The 22948-nt window shown below is 38.4% G+C and overlaps 1 protein-coding gene across 2 annotated transcripts in view; it reads left to right on the top strand.

The window, feature by feature from the left end:
* Window positions 1-22948, top strand: part of SNX9 (sorting nexin 9) — a 61103-nt gene that overhangs the window by 24038 nt on the left and 14117 nt on the right. The window contains exons 5-12 of one of the 2 annotated variants that reach the window (XM_066179034.1): window positions 11509-11692; window positions 12462-12612; window positions 14038-14122; window positions 14812-14937; window positions 15217-15334; window positions 18215-18345; window positions 19768-19871; window positions 22206-22309. In XM_066179034.1, coding sequence (XP_066035131.1) covers window positions 11509-11692; window positions 12462-12612; window positions 14038-14122; window positions 14812-14937; window positions 15217-15334; window positions 18215-18345; window positions 19768-19871; window positions 22206-22309 — 1003 coding nt within the window. Of the gene's footprint in view, window positions 1-11508; window positions 11693-12458; window positions 12613-14037; window positions 14123-14811; window positions 14938-15216; window positions 15335-18214; window positions 18346-19767; window positions 19872-22205; window positions 22310-22948 lie in introns of both variants that reach the window. The other variant, XM_066179033.1, reaches the window with a different exon arrangement.

The following is a 22948-nucleotide window of genomic DNA, read 5'->3' as shown; positions in this document are numbered from 1 at the left end:
TTCTAGAAGATTGTAGATCTTGATTTGAAGACTGGCTTCCTCAGCCTCTCACATATATCTGGTAGTTTTTTCTAGTGGCTTATTGCTAGTGGGATTTTAATTTGTATACTAAGCAGTCTGGAAGCAGTTCTGGCTTCCACTTTTGGCTGTTAGGCCTTTCTCCCAGATCAGAGAGCTCTCTAGTGCAGGCATTTTCTCCTTGCAAAAATTCTATGGCTAATTGTCTTCTTAATTAAGAAATTCTGTCTGTTCATTCTGTCTGTGTGGTGCAAGACCCTATTTTCTTGCTCTTGGGGAAAAAAAGCAAGCTTTCTTCTGCAGTGACCTTGATGTTGTGATGTGTCTGTGAAGCGCGTGCATCGATCGCCTGGTGTCACACGGGTTTGATGTTGCTGCGCCAGTGTAGAAACACCTGATAGAGGGAAGGATTGCAGTGGTTCCAGTAATACTGCATCAGGAGGTCAGGCTGAGTCACTCATTCGCTGCATACTGACATGCCTCCTTGAGCCACTTTCAATAGGAATACAATCTCCTACTCTGTGGCTATGGCCCTTCTTCCTACAGGTATTACTCTGAATTTGGTTGCAATAGCATTTATGTTTTTTAGCACAAGTTTGCTGTGGCACTTTGGCTTGAGTTCAGATGCACAGTTGCAAGCAAGCAAGTGGCAGCCTATTCAAGTGCTTTAATGACCAACTAGGTCAATATACAAAGCTTTTAATCTTAAATGAAACTCACTTCCAGGCTATGGAGAGTTAAGAAAAATGACAAATTATGTGTCAGTGTAAGGGGAATAGATGCTGGAGGTGGCACAGTAGTGGAAACTAAAATGTTTGTAGATAGATTAGTCTGGTAGACTGAGTAAGAAATAGCAATATTCCTGAATGCTGACATTTGATAGTATCTATTATATTTTGCAGTAACACAGGGTGATTGCAAGTTTATTACAAGAAATCTTTATAAATCAATTCTAAATAAACAGGACATTTTAGGATATTTTCTTACTGCTATTGTATTGAAGAAATTGCTTTCTATAAACATTGTCACTCTAACATACACATGGTTGCACAACGCCCCCACTCCCCAATTCAGTAAGTCAGAAGATGTTTTAATTCTTAGAATTCCTTCCATTCTTCTCACAGTAAGTAAAAAAAAACCCCAAAAAACTAGGTTGTTGTGCAATCTTTCAGTGCCAAGCTTTATTAAAAATAATAGATCTGGCTGAGTTAAAATGTGAATGTGGTGCTTTTTTCCTTTTATATTTTTGGGAGACCAGTTAAACCACAGTGTTGTAATTTAAGCCTGGTAGGCAGCTCAACCCACTCAGCAGCTTATTACCCCCTCAAAGGAGTGGGGGAGAGAACCAGAAGGGTGAACATGGGTAAACTCTTGGGTGGAGATAAAGGAAATTTAATAGGTAAAGCAAAAGTTTCACATGCAGGCAAAGCAAAATAAGGAATTCATTCACTACTTCCCATGGGGCTGTCTGGTGTTCAGCCATCTCCGGGAAAGCAGAACCCCATCATGCGTAAGCATTACTTGGGAAGACAAATGCCCAGTCAAACAACTCTTTTCCTTCTTCCCCATCCCTTTTTGCTTTCCAGTCAAACAAGAGACTTCTGGTTTCCTACTCTGGAAACCATCACTTTTTGGTGTTAAGAAAACATCATTGACTCAAACACTGTTCTGCTCCCTGTCTATTTTCCTAAGCAGGTTTTTGTTGTTGTTGAGTAAATAATCTCCTGAATAGTAATTAAAAATCAATAATTACAAGCTGTTTCTTTTCCTTCCTTTTCTTTAGTGAGAAAGACTCAGTAACCACAGCAACACTTTGATATTGTACCCTGCCTGGGTTTGCCACAGATGTAAAGTGACAGCAGAAAAGGGGTACAAAGATGCTTCCTAAGGAGAAGATCCTTGGCTGTTCACTCTCTCCAGCTCATTGCTTGCATCAGCAGTGTCCCAGCAATGGCTGCCTTGGTAAAGTTTGCAGCTCCTCTTCTAAAGAGCTATCTGAGAAGATGCTGAGGACATTGAAGCAATCAGAGGAAGCAGTGAAGCTAATTAAACACAAAATGAGGGAAAAATTTGACTCAAGGCGACTATTTACACACTCAGAAGATAAGCAGATAGGAGAATTTAATATTGCATCTGCCCATAACCTTTGTGTTTTAATGTCTGAACAGGTTAAAAAAATTATTCAAGAAAATACAATTTAAGGAAGCCTTAGTTGCCAAGGAAGGAGGCTTGGCTTGGCTTTTGTAATGAGTCTCATGCTGTTTTGACCTGGTAGCCCTTGGATATAGAGAGCAGAGGGAATGAGTAGTCTCTCTTCTCTGTGAGTCCACTGTTCCTCTGAGCAGCAAAGCAAGGTGCTAATTTTAGACTGTCATTTGAAACAGCCAGTAAGTAAGTATATCAGCACTTACGCTATTTCTATTTGTTAGACTTGTGCATATATCCATATCTATATCTCTTTAAGTTACCTGTAGACTCTGTTGGTATTGGAATACTACTGGCAATAACAGCATTGAAATGAATATAAATTTTGTCACGTTAAACCAAATGAACCTAACAAATACGGTGAACAAAAAGATTGTCATTTTTGATGTAAGGTGCATCACATGTTTTTTCTCTTATAGTATTTCTTTGATGCTGAGTTTCTTCCAGGGGCTATAGCGATAGCGGATATTCTGTTTCACACTTTTAGATAGTGCTTCTTTTTGCAGTTGACCAAGAGGTCATTGTCTTGGTGGCGTTTGGAGCCTTCATAATTTGAGTATATATGAAAATACAATCATTAATGTAAAATTCATTCTGAGTTGTCTCCTCCAGCTGGGTTGGTTGGAGGATTTTTGTGGTGGTCAAGACTAGTGCTTCTCTAGTTACAGATGTATTTGCATTTATTTTGCTTGTGTTTCAGGTTCAGAGACTGCCGTTTTAACAGCAGTGGTCTCTCTTCCTCTGTTCTGAACCACAACTTGTGGTGTTTTTTCATCTGTCTAACCTAAGACACTTTGAAAGTTGTGGACAAGCATCAGCTTTCTTTTAATGACAGTGTTTATCTGAATTATTTAGACTTTGTTACAACTATATTGGCCCAAGCTAGTTCTTCTTACTGAGAAGTTAAAACTCTCTCTTGTACAATGATTTCATTAGTGGTCTGTAAGCAGACTGTATGTACAACCAGCCTAGCATAGTCCAGCTGTTTACAGCCTGCAGCTGTGTAACCTGCGGCCTTGAACATAGAACAGAAATGCTCTAAATTTTAGTATACTGTTTATTTTAGTTTGTATAGTTTCTCCTCACTTCTAGAGCTCCTTTCTAGAACCCTTTTTCTTTCTTTGTTTCGTCCCTGCTCTGCAGCATAGAAATCTAGCATTAGAAATGTATAAATGAAAATAAATTGGAGTATTGTCTGTCTGTTTCAGGGTGGAAGTGGATCACAGCTATATTGACGTAAGAGCTGTAGATGTGGCTTCCCTATAGCTGAGATACAAAAATAGTTCTTGTGCCAAACTGTAAATTGCATTTGTAGAGGAGTTTGTTCCCTTTTCTTGACACTGATTCTCTAATCACTGCCAAGTCTAGTTCTCTATGAAGATGACTGTACAGTTCTTCTTAGTTTGGAAGAAAATAAGTATCCTGAGAGTTGGCATTTTTGTGAATTACAGATTTTTCCGTTGATTCCTGTTGACCCTAAAGAATCTACATGTTTTGTGTCTTCAGTTATGTTGTGGGCAAAGCAGCAGGGCCCCATCGGTAGGTACAGGAAGCATTTAACAGAAGCCTCTCATGTTAGTATTGTTTTATCCTGTGGTAAGAGTGAAATCACTTGGGATAGTTTCTCTCACAGAAGAAAAGATAAATGGACTCCTATGTGTGCAAAACCTTTTCCCTTCTGAAAGATGTGGGACTTCTGTATAGACAGGATGAAAAAGTAGTTAGCGAAAACACTTAGTTTGATGTCCAGGAGCTGAGGTAACGTAAGTTACCTGGTATGTAGACATAGATTGTTGAATGTGCACAAGGAGACTAAGGAAGCTATTCCCAGTTTTACTTCATATCTTTCAGGCTTTTTGCAATAAATTGCTGGAAAAGTAAATTGTCATTGTTAAATTTGCATACTGTAACTCCCCCTCCCTGAATTGCGGTGAGCAGCAGTAAATGCTAAGATTGAAGAAAATAAATATAGTGCTTCTATTAAGAGTGCAGTATTCTACTTATGTGGAAATTCTGCCCTGCATGTTATTAAATTCCTGTAACACTGTTTCTGTTCTCTGATGATTCTGTGTGCCTAAAGCAGAAGTATCATCACAGGAAATGTAACTCGCTTGTACTTGACTGGGTCCAGTTTGTCTTGTTAAACCAGTATGCTAAATTATCATATAAAATATGCAGGTAGTTTCACCATGGGAGTTACAATTACAATTGTAACTTCTAGTTCCTGTTACAGATAATGACACTATAAAATCCTCTGTTGCTGGGTGTGATTTGAGAGCAACTCTTTCCCCTCCACCATCTCAGTCACAATATTGCATTCAGACTGGTAACAGGAATTTGTGACCAACTCTCATATAAGCAAAGTACAAGGCAATGGCTTCTCTACATTACTGGAAACAGTGGCTTGCTTTGAAGTGAATCACATTCATATATTAATAACCATCCAACATATGATAGTGATTTTATCAATTCCAATTATAGGGTTGTCTTGAACTGTTTTGTGGAATGCAAAGGTTTAGGCAGGAAATTGTTAACCTGGTGTAATACTGTGAACACTCCTTGCCTTCATTTGCACCCATACCCTCAGGCAAAATCTGACCATTGAAATGTTTTCCACAATTTACAGTGTTAGTATGCTTTTTGTGAATTGGTATGTGTTGGTATGCTTTTTTTCCCTTGTCCAGTTCACAGAATTGCAGAATAGGTTAGGTTGGAAGGGACCACAGTGGTTCATATGGTCTGACCTCCCAACTCAAGCAGGGTCATCCTAGAGCACATGGTACAGGATTGTGTCCAGATGGTTGTTGGCTATCTCCAGTGAGGAAAATTCCACAACCTCTCTGGGCAACCTGTTCCAGTGCACAGTAAAGAAATTCCTCCTGATGCTCAGGTGGAACTTCCTGTGCATCAGTTTCTGTCTGTTGCTCCTTGTCCCACTGCTTGGCACCACCAAACAGAGCCTGGACCCATCCTCTTGACAACCTTCCTTCAGATACTCACAGACATTGATGAGGTCCCCTCAGTCGTCTCTTCTCAAGGCTGAACAGGCCCAACTCCCTCAGCCTTTCCTCATAGGAGAGGTGCTCCAGTCCCTTAATCAGCTTTGTAGCCCTCCTTTGGATCTGCTCCAAGGTCTCCATGTCTCTTATGCTGAAGAGCCCAGAACTGGACACATCTCTCCAGATGAGGCCGCACCAGGGCTGAGCAGAGGGGCAGGATCACCTTCCTTAACTTGCTGGCAATGCTCTTCCTAATGCAGCCCAGGACACCTTTGGCCTTCTTGGCCACACACGTCTGTCTCATGGACAGTTCATTGTCCACCAGGATCCCCAGGTCCTTCTCTAAAGAGCTGCTTCCCAGCAGGTCAGTTTCTAGCCTGTGCTGGTGCCTGGGGTTGTTCTTCCCCAGGACTCTGCACTACCTTTGTTTTCATTTGACTTATTTCATTGAGGTAGCCTTGTGGTCTAGTTTGGCACTGACAGTACAGAATGTTTTAACTCGCTAATGGTGATAATATTGACTACCTTTCTGTGAGCGTTTCTGCTGACTTGCACACTTATAATGCCATGTGGCACACATGTGTTGTACAGTCCCCTACACCACAGCAGGGGGCTTACTGCCATATGTAGTTTCCTTCCTGATTTTTTTTTATTGTTCTGTTTTTGTTTTGTTCACTGAGCACTTCTTTTAAAGTGGAATCATGGGCATTTGTAATTGAAAGTGACAAACTGAAAATAGCCAGTAATACACTTCAATTCCTCAAACAAACAAAAACCCCAAAACAAACAAACAAAAAGAGATAAATTAGGGAAACCCCTCTCCTCTGTTTCCAAACAAAAGTAGAGTGCTTTTCCCAAAAAGGAAGGATAAAACCTTGCTTAATCTTTGTAGCCTGATACTGGGATGTTTAGATTACACTAGACAACATCAAAGAAGAACAGGGTGTCTTTCTTCTCTTTTTGGCATTGCTGTGATTGCTACTTAGAAAACTGTCTGAAATTTCTCATCTGTGTTTCAATAAGAAACCATAGAAAGAATTGAAATCAGCTCAAGAGAAGACATGGATATAAAGAAGTGACTTGATTGCCATTTACATGTGCAGGTGTGAGTAACAAAAACAGAAGCCTGAGAGAGCTCCATCGAAAAAATTTTGTAGGATTTTTAGTGTCTGAAAGTTGAAACTAAGTAAACTTTAATTAAAAAAGAAGAATTTCCTTGAAGCAGTCAGGGTGAGAATAGATGTCTTTTCCCTCTCCTCATCCTATCACTGAGTATTCTTTACTCAGGTCTAAATTATGTATCTTTCTGAAGCACCATTCCATATTTCAAAAATGGATTTTTTTTGAGCTGAATCAGGAGATGATAGACAGAAATCCTGTGCCTGCACTGTGCACAGTTAATGCAACTCCTAGTCCAGTTTGGTTGCAAATAACCTTACAGGTAAGGAAATGGAATTGGAAAGGAAAAAAACAAAAAACTAACGGCTCTGCTGTTTATGGTAATATCTCAGTTTGTCCACTAGTGGTTTAGATTTATTTCCTGCTGAAAACAAGGAGTGTCCAATGGGTGTGTCTCGGCTTTGTTTTGTTTGTGAGCAGGCAAAGCTCAACTCCTCTGCAGAGTTATGAAGAGGGAAGTGGGATCGGTAGTGGAGGTGTTGGATGATGGTTTCCTCTGGAAGGAAGGGAGAAGACAGGAGTGGCCAAGGGACAGATGGGTTCCTAGGACAGTCTTACTACAGCCTCCTTGCCAGGTGCTTCTGGAGGTCATGTTGCTTTCAAGTATTTATCTGCAGGAGCATTCTAGTATCTAAGTCCATGAGGTTGGTTATTCTTTAAAATCTCGCCCATCTCCACTTTTGCTTTTCCTAGAGGATTTCTTTAAGGATGTTTATGTTGTACCGTAGAAAAGAGGGTGTTCCTTCAGAAGTGGAAGAAATTTCATGGACCACAATGCTAAGTTAATGATCTACCAAGAAGAAAACTTAGCCATAAAATATGATGGGTATGACAGCTGCTTCAGTTATCTGCTAATGTGCATACTTGTTCTATCTTAAACAGCACAGTGAATGCAGTTCTGTGATTGCTGCAGAGTAGGCTTTTAGCCTTTCATCTTTCTTCCTGGAGAAAAACACTTGGTTTTTAAGATGTTTGTCTATATACTCACTTAGTTGTTTGGGTTTTTTTTTTTAATGTATCTATCAGAGATTGTTATCCAAAGAACTTAAGTTTAGTGTAATGTCTGAGTATGCTGAAGGCTTTGTTTCCATGCAGGTAACTTAAGGCAGCTATAAAACTGGAGAGGTATGTTCATTCCTGTGAGCTATTCAGCTGAGGCACCTTGACTTTTCTGCCATTGCTCTGTGCTGTCTGTCTCTTTTAAACCCCTCTTCAAGAGCATAACACTTCTCATTGCAGCTTTGGCTGTCCTGAACTTCCCTTGATCTGATCAGGCTTACTTTTGCTACTCACTGCTTCAGCATGGCTTCTGTCTCTGAGTAGATTTCAAGGTGTATTTCTTACAATTGGAGGTCATTGTTTCTGATGGCACGGTTAACCTAGGTCTTTCTGGGTAGTTAAATTAGTTTTACCATCTGAACCTTGTGTTTGTTTTGGCTTTTGTCCTTCAGCAGTAGAACGGATCTATTCTAATGTATAGTAATGGATCTATGCATGCCCCTGAAGGGGCATGCATTAATATGAGGAAGGAGCCTGCCAGAAACAAATTAGTTGGCCAGGAGATCAAATAAAGATTTTTAGCCAGGGCAGAGAGACATCTCAGTGCCTTAGCTTTACTGTCTGTAGTTTTGGATTCTGTGGAAAATAGCAAATATGTCACTTCTCCTATTTAATTCATGATTCATTTGGTAAAGACACTGACGTTCCACTTCCAAGCTGAGGATTTTTCTGTTGTGGTGGAATTTTTTCTCATTCAACTATTATTAGACCGTTATAAACATACTAGGCTTCTCTTCCCATCCCCCAGGCCCCACCAGAAATGATCTGTTTCTGTAGTGGGTTTGAATCTGCCCTTAGTGGAATCCTCTTACAACATTCAGTAATGGTTCCCTCTGTTGTCAGTTCCTGACATAGCCCTTTTGTCTTGTTTTTTTCTCCTAGGACAGTAGGACTGAGCAAGTCCCTAGTAGTCTATAAAAGGGAGAATTTGCTGCCATTTAGGAGTTTATCCTTGAATTTAATCTCAGTGTACTTGTTTAATGTAACCTTGGGGAGCAAGGAGATGCAATGCTTCATTTGAAGGCTGATCAGTTTCGTAGTTGTGTGGTGTGGCATTTCTTTTTGTGTACATTTAAGAAGGCTTGACTACTTGGATATTAGGTGTGCTATATCAAATTATATTGACTAAATATCAGATTCTTGCAAGGACTCTTCACCTTTTTTGCGATGATGAAGGAGAGATCAGAGAATTATCAATTTCGGTTATGGAAAACTAAAGCTGTAAGAACATGGCTTTTAATCACCTGCAAAATACTTGATGGTTTAATTAGGGTTTATTCAGCCAGAGCTAGGCCACATAAATAGCTTCTTGTATGGAGATTGTCAGCTGCTGAGATCCACAGAACTGCTCACTGGAGCTGAGATTACCCTTCTAATAAATGCTGTGTCTTTAGTTGGTCCTTCATGGTGCTCTAGGCCTCGAGGATGGCAGGCCTGATTCCTGAGCCCTTCTCCATTGTTTACTGATTGTTGACTGCCACTTAGGAGTGTGCACAGAATGTGTGCATGTAGGAAAACATTTCAAGAAAATTGAAGAGAGTTCTGTAAGTGCTCTTTGAAAGTTGTTATCGATAGATTCCTAAGCCATTTCTTATTCTCTTCCCCAGTGCTTCAGAAAGAAATGGGGACCCTTTGGCTGAAAGGAACAGAGGGGAGAGTAGCATATTCCACCCCCTTTGTAGCCTATAAGTGATACACCTAGGGGCAAGTGCTTACCCCACAGCTTTCTTGGACACCTCAGAAGTAAAATTTTCTGATTTGAAGAGTGCTTCCATATAGGTACATGGAGATAAGACTTCTGGGAGCACAATTTAAGTAATACATTTTCCTTTGCTGTACAGCATCTGTGTATATCAGCATTTGTCTGTAAGTGTGATGATTGCTTTTGACAGTCATTCTTTAGTAGTGTCAATATTATTCCTTCCTCTTTTTTTGCAGCAGATTTTAAGGTTTCTTTACCATTTACTCATGTACCAGGCTTCACATGAACTGCTACAGAAAAGAGGAAAACTTTACTCAGTCTTTTGATGATCATGCCACTTCCGGGCTTTCACTTGCTAGTAATCAGCAAAACATATTGCAGAAGTATAAGTATATTAATATTATGCAAATTAGTCTTTTCTAGGTGTTCCAAGTTGTGTTAGAAGCAAGCATGCTTTTCCATGTAGTTGGGCCCCAGCCCTGTGTGTTTTCATCTAGCAAAGAATGAACTCTGACTATTTCCATGTGTGGTTATTTCTCTTTACATGAACTCATACCTGGTGAAAATAGGAAGAGAGCAGACTGGTATAAGCTAACAGCAACTTCTTTGTAATTTGCTCAAGGTAGCACTGGGTATCAGCTATCCAAGAATATTTCTCCCCCAGGGAGTAGTGTTCTTGCACCAGTTTCATCTAAAAAAAAAAAAAAAAAAAAAAAAAAAATATATATATATATATATATATGTATGTATATACATATATATCCCCAAGCTATCACTATAGAAGCTGTCCACATAATCTGTCTCTCTCTGTCAACTCCTAGAGACCCACTGACACTTGTGGGTCTTCTGAATGGTGATTTTTCTCCCCAGCTTGGGGGCTTGGTCTTAATTTCCAGATCCTGGAAGGAATTATGAACCTAAATATATAAAGGTGTTACGTGATAGCATAATTTTTGAGTCTTTATGGTTTGATAGTATCTGTGAAATCTGACTGTCAGATGACTTTATTTGAGGAAAAACTGAAGGGAGCGTTCTTATTCCTAAGCAGAATATCAAAGTTAAAGTGAGAGGAGAGAATATTTAGTAGAGAAAATTGGGATGTGAAGTAACCATACCTTTTTTGTGTAAGACGCTTATGCAACATTTTTGCAGATAATAATTTAGTTTTTAGTGGGAGTTTTATTAAATTTCCTGTTTTGGCAAATGTTCTAAGATACATGTAAATGTTGTAGTCTAATAGTAATTAATTTATATAAGGCACTTCTTCTTTTATATGCTTCTTTATGATAAAAATAATGCACTAGCATCAATAGGATTTGAGAGTTCTTTTTACAAAACTCAGTTTCTCCCTCTGCTGAACAAGACAAGCCTTCTTTGGCTTTGTTTGCTTTCCTTCCTCTTCTTTTCTTCCTCCTACACTTTGAGTGTGTGGGTTTCGATATGTGTGCAGTTTTTTTCTTTCTGCCAGCAAGTCTCTGCACTAAGTGTCTGGAGTAGACTACACTTAACTAGTCAATGCTTTTTCAAAGTGTACTGTTAAAATCAAGGAGCTGAGCAGGATGCTAAGCTGTTAAGCAAAGGTGAACTTGCCAAATGCAGTAGTTAGAGACATGTCTGCTCTGCACTCCTTCACTGAGGTTTCCACCTCCACAACAGCATTAGCAGAAGGGGGTGTGCGAGTGCCTTCACCACAAGCTTATGCTGAGAGAGTAGGTCTACAGGGAGATACCAGACTGTTCCCCGGCAGATGACGTTTTCCTCCTCCATCTTCACTGTGAATGAGTTAAGCTCTGACAGGGAAGCTCAGTAGGTTAGGTTTTAACTCCCTAATTGCCACCAGTAGTGATGGTGTGGGTGAGCAATTTATTATTTGCTTTTAGTAAAGCTACTAGTATGAGTTTGATAAAGTAAGTATTTGCAAAAACCTAATTCTTGACTTCTGAGTTCTGGTTTTAAATGTGCTAATTAGCTCATAGCTTTAGGTAATTAATAGTTCACAAGTACCATACTTACTAAGGTGTCAGTGTAAAATAATTACCATGGCCGAGATTGCTTCCTAACCCTGTTGCTACAAATAATTTAATTACCCTGAGGAGAAGCACTCTTATTAGTATGTATTGGTGTCACATTGCTGGAAAGCTGATCAGTTCTTCCAAGTGCTTGCTGCATGCAGGAGTTGTGTAGCTGGAAATGCAAGATTTGGCAGCTGCTTCTAAATCAAATGAGTGAAGTGCTGAATGCAAACTCAGCCTACCAGCAGGAGACAAAAGACTTCAAGAAGAAAGTACGTGGCTGTTGCTCATTTCTTCACCAATTCTTCTTTACGTGTGTCTTTATACAATCTAGGCAAGCGTTGCCAATGATCCTTGGTCCAGCTGGAACGTTGGGAAGTCTGGGAACTGGGATAATGGAAATGCTGTTGACAGCTGGGCAACGAAGCCTGAAAGTGCAGCTGGGCAGAGAAACAGCGCTTCAAATAACTGGGAGGCAGCAGCAGCATTTGGCCATCCACAGGCGTATCAAGGACCAGGTGTGGTGATAATGTTTTTTTTAAAAAAAATAAATTAGAGTAGGTGGAGGGTAGAGGTAAGAATTATGTAACCTTTCGTAGCTATAGACCGTGGCTTATTTGAAAAACAAAACCAAACCAGTTTCTTAATAGCACATTGCCATGTGGGTAATCTGGACACTAAAATAATAGAAGTTTTAAAAATTAAATATTTTTTTAAAAAATTGGATCCACAGTAACAGATACCTCAAACTTTTATAGAAATCTGACAAGCCAAAGTCTTGTGCATACATGATCTATTCTCAGGCATATTGTTCAGTTTGTGTAACTGGAACTTTTAAACTCCCTTGAATTTGTGCTCCCAATCCTTTGAAGGAATAATCTCTTAAATCCTTAATTTTAAGAAGCCTTTCAGAAGGCTTCTCTACCTTTTTGTAGTAACAGCCTAAATAAAGGGGAGAACCCATAACTAGGGAATGCTAACTTGGAGTTTGTGAGTATGGAACACAGTTGAGTTTATCTTAACACACCATCATCTGTTCTTTATTTTTTATTTTCTTTTCTCCCCCCCGTCTCCCTCAGTGGATTTCCAGTGCACTGCTTTGCAGGTTGTATTTGATGGAGATAGTAGTAATTGAGGAGGAATTGTGAAATAGAAGGCTGAAAGAGATTTTAATATATTTACCTGGTTGATTATTTGTATGTGAGTGCAAATTACCTGCTTCTTTTGAAGAGAAATTATGTAACTTTCTCCTTTCCCTATCCCCTGGTCCCTCCTGTACTTCAGCAGCTGCTGATGACGATGATTGGGATGATGACTGGGATGACCCAAAATCAACTTCACCATCTTACCTTGGTTACAAGGAGGCTGAGGCATCAGAGGCTGGGGGGGTCCAGCGTGGAAATTCTCGTGCAGCTGCTATGAAGTTACCACTTAACAAGTAATGGAAAATGCAGGGGAAATGTGTATATATTGAAGAGAATTGGAATTTGTCAAGATGTGTAAATTCAACATCCTTGAAATAAGCAATGTAAATATTACAGTTTTGGGGCAGAAGAGAAGGTGGATTTGTAGTTCAGAGCACTCCTTAAGCAAGCAGAGGACACAGATCCCTGAAAGCTTGAAAGTACATAACAAAGCTGTATAATTTTTGGTGGTGTCGTACAGGCAGATGACACTTTCACAATGCCTGAACTTCAAGTCTTTAAAATTTAACTGTCTTTGACAGTTTGTTCTTAATGAAAGTCAAAGGTGGTGCATGACTTGTTCATACAGTAGAAACTGATGAGAGATGCTCCCCCAGAGTTCTTGAGCAATTTGAGTTTCTAGTGGGGAAAAGTTCTTTTCTACTGTGTGCATCATCCAGGTTGATTCTTGAGCCGCAGAAAGTTTCATTTTATAGATAAAAATCTTACAGTAGTCTCAAGCTTTGTCAGGGCTATACTAGCATTATCTTACGTTGGAGCTTAGTGTTTGTTTATTCTAAAACTGCTGTTACTCTGAGAGCTAGTGTGTGGTAATCTCTAAGTAGATGAAAACAGAGTGTAAAAGGATTGTCGAATAATGGTTCCTTGGGTATATAACTAAAAACAACTGTCTCTGCATGACTAGTTAATTTTGTTCATCAGTGGGTTTTTATGCCCAGTGTTGCATGAGTACCTCTGTATCATTGTTTATTCATTGTAAACTCACAAAAATACCTTATTTAAGAGATTTTTTTTTTTGTCTGTGGAGTAAGTCCTACTTTACTGCTTGTGTTTCTGCAAGCAGGTTAGCAATACTTCGAGGGCTAATAAACTTCCTAATTAGAATAAGGACCGCCATTTGCTTCTTATAAGGCATTTTGTAAGACTTTAAAAACATTATAGTGATTGTTTGGCTTTCTTTTAGTTGGTGGATAAATTATTTAAGATAATTCATGTTTAGAAGCACTTGGTAGATCTTCTGTTTATCATTCTTTCAGATGATTGAATGTTCATAACTTGAAATCTCAGGTGCATGAACATCTCTGTGTGTGTGGTGTTTCCAGAGAGGGTGGAGCTGCAGAGCAGTGATAGGTATTACTTTGTGTCCTCCTGTTATGTTCAGTATGATAGATGGCAGAGCAGGAATAGCTACTTTGCTCTGCAAGAAGGGGCCTATTACACACACAGACACACAAGACACACACAAAACCCTGGATGTCAGTAGCCAAAACTTTTCTGCCTTTTTCAGTGCAAAATGTTGATTGTTACAGTAATTCACATAAACTCTTTTCTATACTTGAGAAATACTTTAGGCTTTTTTTCCTATAACGGCAGGTAATTCTGCATATGTCAAAAGAAGGAGAATCTGGAATTAACTTATCACTTCTCTTTATTGTTAGATTTCCTGGATTTGCAAAACCTGGAATGGAACAGTATCTGTTGGCAAAGCAGCTAGCAAAACCCAAAGAAAAAATTCCCATAATTGTAAGCTGGGCTTGTGTATAATTTTTCAGTATGTGTGGTGTGGGGGTTTTTTTGTTTTCTTTTTATAGTTGGTTGGGTTTTATAATCCTCCTCAGGTTTCCCTGTTTTTTTCAGCTGAGCTTTTATCCTCAAAATTGCTGTATATATTTGGGTCAGAAGAAACAGATATTGAACATATAATTAGAAATTGAACTGTCATAATGAAAATCATAAGTGTGATGATGATGATGATTATTGTCAGTACTTTTTTCATCGTGCTGTATATGCATTACTTGTGATGAACTTAAGCCTTTTAGGGATTGGGATGCAGAGCAAATGCATTACACTGTCTATTCGTTATCTAGATAGTTACATGTAGGAGCTACATTTGTAGAGGTTTGCAATATTCAATCCTGATGGTCATCTTCTGATCTAAAAAACCAAACTCTTCTGTATATATGCTGTTCTAGTGAAATGTGGTTGAAATAGCCCTAGAATTCACCATTCCTTCCTTTGTTATTTGGGGAAAAGTGTAAAATACACAAGATAAAGTCAACTGTGGTCATTCGTCCCCGCTTGCAAGAAACCCTTCTATTTCCAGACTCTCAGCCTCTCACTGAAATCAGTGGAAACTCTAAAGCAAAGAGAGAAGATATTTGTCTCCTTGTTTGCAGCTGATGCAACATGTTGTATTTTGCAATTTCTTACAGATTGGTGATTATGGCCCAATGTGGGTATATCCTACCTCTACATTTGACTGTGTGGTGGCAGATCCCAAAAAAGGTTCTAAAATGTATGGTCTCAAGAGCTACATTGAGTATCAGCTGACCTGCACTGTAAGTGTATCTGAAACAGGATCTTTTGTCTCACAAATATGTGTCATTTGTACATATAAATAAAAGTTTGTGTGACTTGGCAAGAGCATTGTAAGAGTAAGTGGTGTCATATTTCTTTACCCCAAGGATTTGCTTTTTTCTAGAATTTCAAGTTCTTCTGTATTAAGGCTCTAAGTCATAAATTTTATTTACATTCCATGTGGTTACCATTCTGGTCATGCTTGTTTCATGTGACTATGTGTATGCCTGTCCAAGTTCAGAGTTGTGTTTCTCTTCCAGAACACTAATCGGTCTGTCAACCACAGATACAAGCACTTTGACTGGTTGTATGAGCGGCTCCTGGTTAAATTTGGATTAGCCATTCCAATCCCTTCTCTTCCAGACAAGCAAGTAACAGGTAATTATTCCCAGTTCTGAATTCATGGAATGGGAAATAAAGAAATCAGTTTTTTATAAGGTTCAGTTATTTCTTGCTGTTTGTTTTCCCATTATTTTTAAAAAAGGTGTCAAAGAAAGCCCAACCTTTCACCACTCAAAACTTATGATGAATTGTTATGACTGATTGATAATAACAGATCAGTACTAGGAGAATCACTTCAAAACTCAGGTTCAATTATCTAGTCCAGTGATTAAAAAAAAGGTAATTAAAAGCAAAACAAATCCCCCTAGTTACTACATGAGATAATAATTACTGTTGGAGAGAAGAGATAGCTACTTATGTTCTGTATTTGTCGATTGGCTGGGCAAATGTTTTTGCAAGGGGTTTTTTTGAGCGTTGGGGAGGGGCATGCATTGTTTGGTTTTGTTTGGGTTTTTCTCTTTGCATTTGATTGTACATATGTTATGTTATGGATATATGTTATGTAGGAGCTTTGACACAAAGTTCCCAGAGGAAAGGGAGCATCCCCTGACAAACTGTTTTTTTTGCTTCCAAGTGAAATGTTGCAGCTGTTTCTCCTCTTGCTTGATTTCATACTGGATTTAGAAAGCATCTTGCATTCATATAGCGTTCTGCTCTGGTTTGATGTCAGTTCAGCTTGACCAAACTGTTGAAAGCTTGTGAAAATCTATTGTTCTGACTTCAAGAAAAGTGGGATTGGGTTCTTTAAATGCACATAAGTTTAGTCATTGCAACAGAATATGACAATGCCTATGCATTTTCAGTAGTCTCTGGCTTTCTTTCTACAAGTATGTGCTATAGTGCATGTGAAGAAAAGAATGGACACCTGTGTAGGAGGAAAATGCGTTACTTTAGCCCATTTCCACTTGTATGTTTCTGATAAGATTATACAGCATTTAAGATAAACAGCCAAAACCAAACATACAAGCATCGGCATGTTGCCAACCACGTGGCTATGGGCATCACTCAAAATGCAGCAGCTCTGCTGTGTTTGAAGAAAGCTCAGCATTGATGAAGTTGCTGGGATAAATGCCGAGGAAACTGAAAAGTGAGGAAGTGACTTCTTCCCCTTAGCCTCGTGTTTAGAATTGACCAGCATTTTTATTTAAACGTGTGCATGTCTACTAAAAGGAAAGCAGGAGACATGATGGGATCTCTAGATTTCATTGTAACTATGTCTCAAAAGATCCAGAAAGTCTGGCATCACATCTTGACGAAATCCATTGCCTGTGAATTTCTGTCTTCTGGATTCTATGGGAGAGAATACCTTGCCCCATGCAAAAAAATAATAATTAAAACAAAACCAACCAAACAAAATGGTGTCTCTTTTTCTGAAACATTAAGAAATTGGGAAAAGGGTGCTTATCCTTAACTGTGTTTAGGAGGCTTCTTTCTGAAGACTGTCTACTAAAGCAATTCTGTCAATTGATCTTGACAAAACAAGATTCCAGACTGACTTTGTCAGGATCCTGGTTTTGACAATATACTTGTGATGATACGTTTAATGACCAGCATGTAACTTCCAACTGCTACTGTTCTGTTGTTCTGCACTCCTTGCAGGAATGTTGTGGAGATTTCTATATAGATTAAAAATAAAACAAAGGATTGGATATACTGAATCATATAGAATATCTATTTTGTAGTGTTTGATTATTTTTTTTTGGCTAATTTGAAGGAAAAATACCCATACACAAAGTTAATTTTTCACTAGTTCTGTTATTTATCTGCTAATCTTGCTAGTTTCCATATTTGCAAAAAAAACCAAAAAACCCCCCAAAAAACCAAAGCCCAAACCACAAAAACCTCAACTTTGTAGATCTGCTGCCATAGTAACTATGCAGTATAATTATATTGAAACAGTACACGTGTTCAAGACTTGTCATCTGCGGTGCTATGGAAATCAGAAGAGTTGGGTGCTGGAGGATTCTCCTTTCCTTTCAAATCCTGTTCACTGTATGCTTTAGAAGTCTGATGTCATGCATTTTTTAAATTAGAAAGGATTCTATCAAGAAGACCAGTTTCTACTAAAACTAACTGTTCTTATGAATACATAGTGATGATGCATTACTGGTTTAAGAAAAATATGGTTACTTATTTAGGTTGCAGTAAAAATACCTTAAGCACCAAAAAAATCAGTTACAGTCTTACATGTATGTATATATTCTAACCAGTTTATGCATATGAATTATTGATTTTTTCCCAGTTTATCTATATGGAATTATGTTTAAAGGAGGCACTGCTTTTTAAATCTGTGATTTGTATTTGAGTAATTTCAAATATTTTCGAGCAATCCAATTTCAGTGGTTTTTTGAACTGTTTTTTTTAGCACTAATTTCAGTGCTTTGTTACCTTGTACAAGGCAACTTGGATTGTAGTTCCTTTTTCTTCAATGTTTTTGAACCTCATATTGACCAAGACTTTACTAAACTGTACCAGAAAAATACCTGCATTCCAAGCCGGTTTCTGGCTTTTCCCTTGGGTTGTCTGAATACCTAATTTTTCCATCCAAAAGTTTACTAGTTTTTTTTCAAAAAAATGTATTTGAATTGTGGGTGGGTATTGGGTATTTTTAATATTTCCTGGCTATCTTTAAAAAGGGGAGAAAACTCTTGATCAGTAATCAATGTACTGTTATTTAGGTTATTTTGATTTGTTAGCATAATGGGCCATTTATTTATGAGTTGAACTCAATGATCCTTGTGAGTCCATTCCTACTCAGGATTCTGTGATTCTTGTAGGTTCTGAGTCTTAATATTAAATTGTTAATAACTCACCGGATGAATTATAGGTTTTTTCTATTTAAATTTAAAAAAAAAAAAAAAAGAATTGGAAGGCGCTAGCCTGTAAATGTAACAATTATTGTTCAATGTGTAACAGGGCGCTTTGAAGAAGAATTTATCAAAATGCGCATGGAGAGGCTGCAGGCTTGGATGACGAGAATGTGTCGCCATCCTGTTGTCTCAGAAAGTGAAGTTTTCCAGCAGTTTCTCAATTTCCGAGATGAGAAGGTAGGAAATGAAATCAAGTTCACACAAGACTGAGATTGAGGAATTGCTGTCCCCTCACAGTTCCCCGTCAGACCAAGAATTCAACTCTGTTGCCGCCCCACTGTGGGCGGTAGTGACAGGCTGGAAACTGCTGCGATTCCCTACTCAGCTGATTGATCAAAATAAGGCATAAAGTTGCTGCTGTGAAATGCTGCACACTATTCCCACACAGTTGTGCTCTTCAAAGTAACTTTGTTGCCAGTCTTTCAAGGGACAGTTTATATCCTCCGGCAGAATAGGAACATAGATAAAACTCTTTTGGCTGTTGCCCTGCTCTGTCTCTGCTGGATCACTGTGATCCTCTGAGTGGAGCTGCTCTGAAAACAAGAGCTACTTCATAGGAGATCTAGGTTCTGCCTGATCCTGTATTATATTTAAAAACAACCCCCTGCCCGTATCCTCATCCCTGAATACCAGTTTTTCACTGAAATGGGTTGTAATAGCACTATGTTGCAGCCTTACCTGACATGACCAGCCATTTTTTATTCACACACATTTTATTATGCTTTTTAAAAAGAGACTTAATATCTTCAGTAAATGATAAATAGAGTAAGTAAACCTTCAGTAAATACCGGTTTCTTCATGGTTGAGCTCCAGATCTGTTACTAATGAGGAAATAAACAGAAAAACTCTGCTGCTTTCTCCTCAAAATAATCATACTTGTAAATACACATAGAATTTGCTGCAAAAGTAAATATTCACTCTGGTCTTAAAAATTCCTAGGGTTCAAGTCTCCTGTGACTAAGGTCACAGCTGACCAGATTTGAGTCTGAGGATGAACTACAAACATCCTGAGGTACTTCTAACCAGAATTATTCTGTGATCCTGTAAGCAGAGGCTTAATAACATATTAAGTAGTAGTCCTGGTGAAATGCTGGTTGGATGGTTAGTGGGGAGTTGTATAATTCTGCCAACTAGTCAGCACTTCTTAGTTTCTTATTTATAGATGTATGAACAGAACAGATGTTGCAATATATAGGGAATTTTTAACCACTAAGAGCTTAGTCTGATAATTGCATAATAGTTTCATGATCTTCTTGAGCGGCTTCTGATATGAGACTTATCCTATGTGTGGAGACAGCTGATTATCATTTTTCTTACACTGTATTTCAGTAACACACAAGAAGGGTCTGTTGACCCCACAATTAAGGCAACAAAGTGCACAAAGGAGGAGGGGGAGAGCTTTAGGAAACTGTAAAAAGCCTTGGGTCCTCTGAAGTTTTCATTTCTTAAGGAAAGATTTTAATTCAGGGGTGGTTTGTTGGTTCACAGTTCTCATAAACATTTCATTCACTCCTTACACACATGCCCTTAAAGAAGGATGAGTGGTGGTCAAATTTTGTGTCTCTCTTTTCTTTTTTTTTTTTCTTTTTTCTTTTTAAGGAGTGGAAAACTGGAAAGCGGAAGGCAGAAAAAGATGAAACTGTAGGAGTCATGATCTTTTCTACAATGGAACCAGAAGCTCCTGACTTGGACATGGTAGAAATGTAAGATGATTTATTTTTGTATGGGCATTATGCATCTGGGTATACAACAGATGCTGAGATAATCCAAAACTCAGAAACTAAGTGTCCACATATATTCATGGATTTGAAGAGGTATTCATCAAGGCAGAGCTGAAAAATTGTTTAAATAATTAAATTTTTATATCAACCCCTTCAATACTTGGTGGAACTCTATGTGATGTCTTTGTGACTTCAGTGGCTGAATACTAATCCCAAAACAATTTACATAAAACTAGTTGATAGGATAGAGTGCTGTCAGATCCTATGGAGTTGTCTTTTATATTGCTGTGGAAGTGTGTTTTGATCTTTAATCTTTCAGCTCATGCTGAACAAAACATGCTAAATTTACCAAGTAGCTTAGGATAATTGTAGATGGACCAATAAGCAGAACAAGGTTTCTGTAAAATAGTTGTATGTAATGTACGCACATTTGAATTCCTGTAATCCGTAGAAAGCTATTAAAAATGAAAAGTGACTTAAATTATCAAATTTCATTCTGGAAGTGCAAATGGATATATTTCTTTTATATATGTGTATATTACATATACATGCACTTTTTAATGTATATTCCAATGGTCATAAACCTTTGGGTTTCACACAGTTAGACTGGATTTACTATGCAGCCTTTATTTCACTCCTTTAGGCTTAATAATTTTTTTTTTAGAGGATGTAGTATGTGTGACATGCTTTTCTTGCTGTTGTGGATCACAGAAACCTGGATAGTGTTTTGTGTGTGTGTGGATAAACTGGATAGAAGTGTTTTTAGTAGCAAAGCAGTGGTGTATCTACACCCAATACAGGCTTTATGCAAGTGATGCAGTGCATATTGAGTGGATATAATAGCTGTGTGATAGCAGTTCTGTACCAGCAGAAAAACATGCATTTTTAGGTCACTTACACTTCAACCTTGACTGCTTTGCTTAAGTGATGTGGTTTCTGTATATCCCAGTGGTATGAAAGCTGAAGGGGGGAATGAGAGGGAGGATTTTGTACCCAGGGTACAGGAGAGGGAATGTGCTACATACACACCCCTGGCAGAGAGTGCCCAGCATGTGCTGTGCTAAAGTTTGTGCCAAGCAGGGAGGGCACACCAGCCTGAGGAGAATGCTCACCAGGGTTCCTGGGCTGGGGCTGGCAGCCTGGAGTAGTGCTGGGGACCTGTTTCTAAGCAGTTGCAGGAGTGGCTGTAACATCTCAGATGTCCACATGTTCCAGTGTGTGGGAATGCTGTTAAAAGTGTGTGTGAGTCTTGAAAGCCATCACTCCACCTACAAAGTGGGCAAACCAGCTTGTTCAGTAACTCTTAGGTTCTTCAGTGTGAAGATGTTCTTTACTGAACAATTTTGCTAGTATTTTGAGAGTCCTGCACAGGTTCATGAGCATTTTTTGGTGATCTTAATACTATAAAGTATGAAGTTCAGAAAATTAAAGGATGTTTTGCTCCTGAGGCAAGGGGAGTAAAGCAAGAGCCTCTTAGAAAGCCCAGGTGCTAGTTTTATGCAAATAATTATGTGTCATAGTTGTAACAACTGAGGAAGGAAGTGCTGGTGGGGAAGTGGGAACCTCTAGGTTGTTGGGCCACAGCTGGAGCTGCTGCCCTGGCTCTGGGGAGTCACTCAGTGTCCCCTTGCTGTGACAGCTGTCTCATGCAGGCCGTGGCTGAGAGCATTTGTAAAATCTGATGCAGTTCAAATAAATCTCATTGGAAATTATGAAATATATGTTAAGTTTTCTTTTGTAGAGTTCACAAATCATTGTGGTGTATGCAGTGCTGTGTTAATGGAAAAATGATAGCTGCATGAAAACATGCTTAAAGAGGAGTAAAAAGCACATACTAATTCAAAATTCTCTTTTGAGCATCACAGATTGTTTTGGTTTTGCTCCCTATAATGCAGGTTACCACAATGGTCTTGACAATATAATATGAAAGTATGCATATATATTTCCCTAGGAAAGTTGCTATATTAAGTTTTATTCACCTGTGTTAGACTTCTATCAAAATATCTGACTCAGTTATTTTCTTTTTATTTTTTCATTGTATGAATTTCACTGCTTCTATTACACTGTAGTAAGAGTGCTAGTCCAGTGCCACATGTCTGTGAGTCTAACAGAGGAAAAACGGAACGAATAATGCCGGTATTTAAAGAGGGTAATTCTGAATTCAGTGAAATGGCAGAAATTTCAAGGAATTGATTTATATCTCTCGTATTTTTTAAGACCTAGTTGACATTACTAAACACTTCAGTATTGTGTTTAAAGTTAGCATTATGCATCTATTAAACTGCTTTTTGTTTTTGCTTTTTCAAAATGCCACAGAGAACAGAAATGTGATGCAGTGGGTAGGTTCACCAAAGCAATGGATGATGGAGTTAAAGAGCTGCTGACAGTGGGACAGGAGCACTGGAAGAGGTGTACAGGGCGTAAGTGTCCTTCTGAACACAGCAGACATTTCTGTGGTGCTTTTCTCTCTTCTTTTTTTTTTTTTTAATGTGTATAATTCAAGGCACATCTTTAAAGAAACTCCTAAATTATCATGGGAATTGTACGACATTCTGGCTATTTTCAGTCTAAGAGTATAAATTGTGCAAGTTTTTTGTTAGTGTGTTTGATATGGGCCTTTTTGTTGGGTTATTTATCTCAGAAATATCTGTTCCCTGCCCATAGGTTTAAATATACTTAAAGTTAAATAATTCTAGTAATGCAGCTAAAGCCCTTGTTGGATCTGTTCTCATATATTGGTCATTTATTTAAATTTTAGTGACATGGGCAAAATAGACCTGTTTATTTGATGAAATCATATTTTCAAATAATTGCATCTTATTAACCCCTTATTTAGGATCCTTGCATGCTAGGAGGAGTGATTTAAAGATGAAATGAGTTTAAGAGAATAAAGAAAAGAAAAACCAGCTTGATTCTAACTTAATCTTTAGCCCAATTCTTTTTTTTTCCTATCTTGTCTCTTCCTTCCCACAGATATTTAGGGTTGCAGAACTTCACACCAAGTCCCTATGACTCTGCCTGGGCTCTAATTTCCTAGTCCACAGCAGTGTTCAGTGTTT

Source organism: Chamaea fasciata, unplaced genomic scaffold (genome assembly GCF_029207755.1).
Source record: "Chamaea fasciata isolate MVZ Bird 193981 ecotype frontalis unplaced genomic scaffold, bChaFas1.0.hap1 SCAF_3, whole genome shotgun sequence".
In the NCBI taxonomy this organism is placed as follows: Eukaryota; Metazoa; Chordata; class Aves; order Passeriformes; family Sylviidae; genus Chamaea; species Chamaea fasciata.
This window is presented reverse-complemented; position numbering and strand designations above follow the sequence as displayed.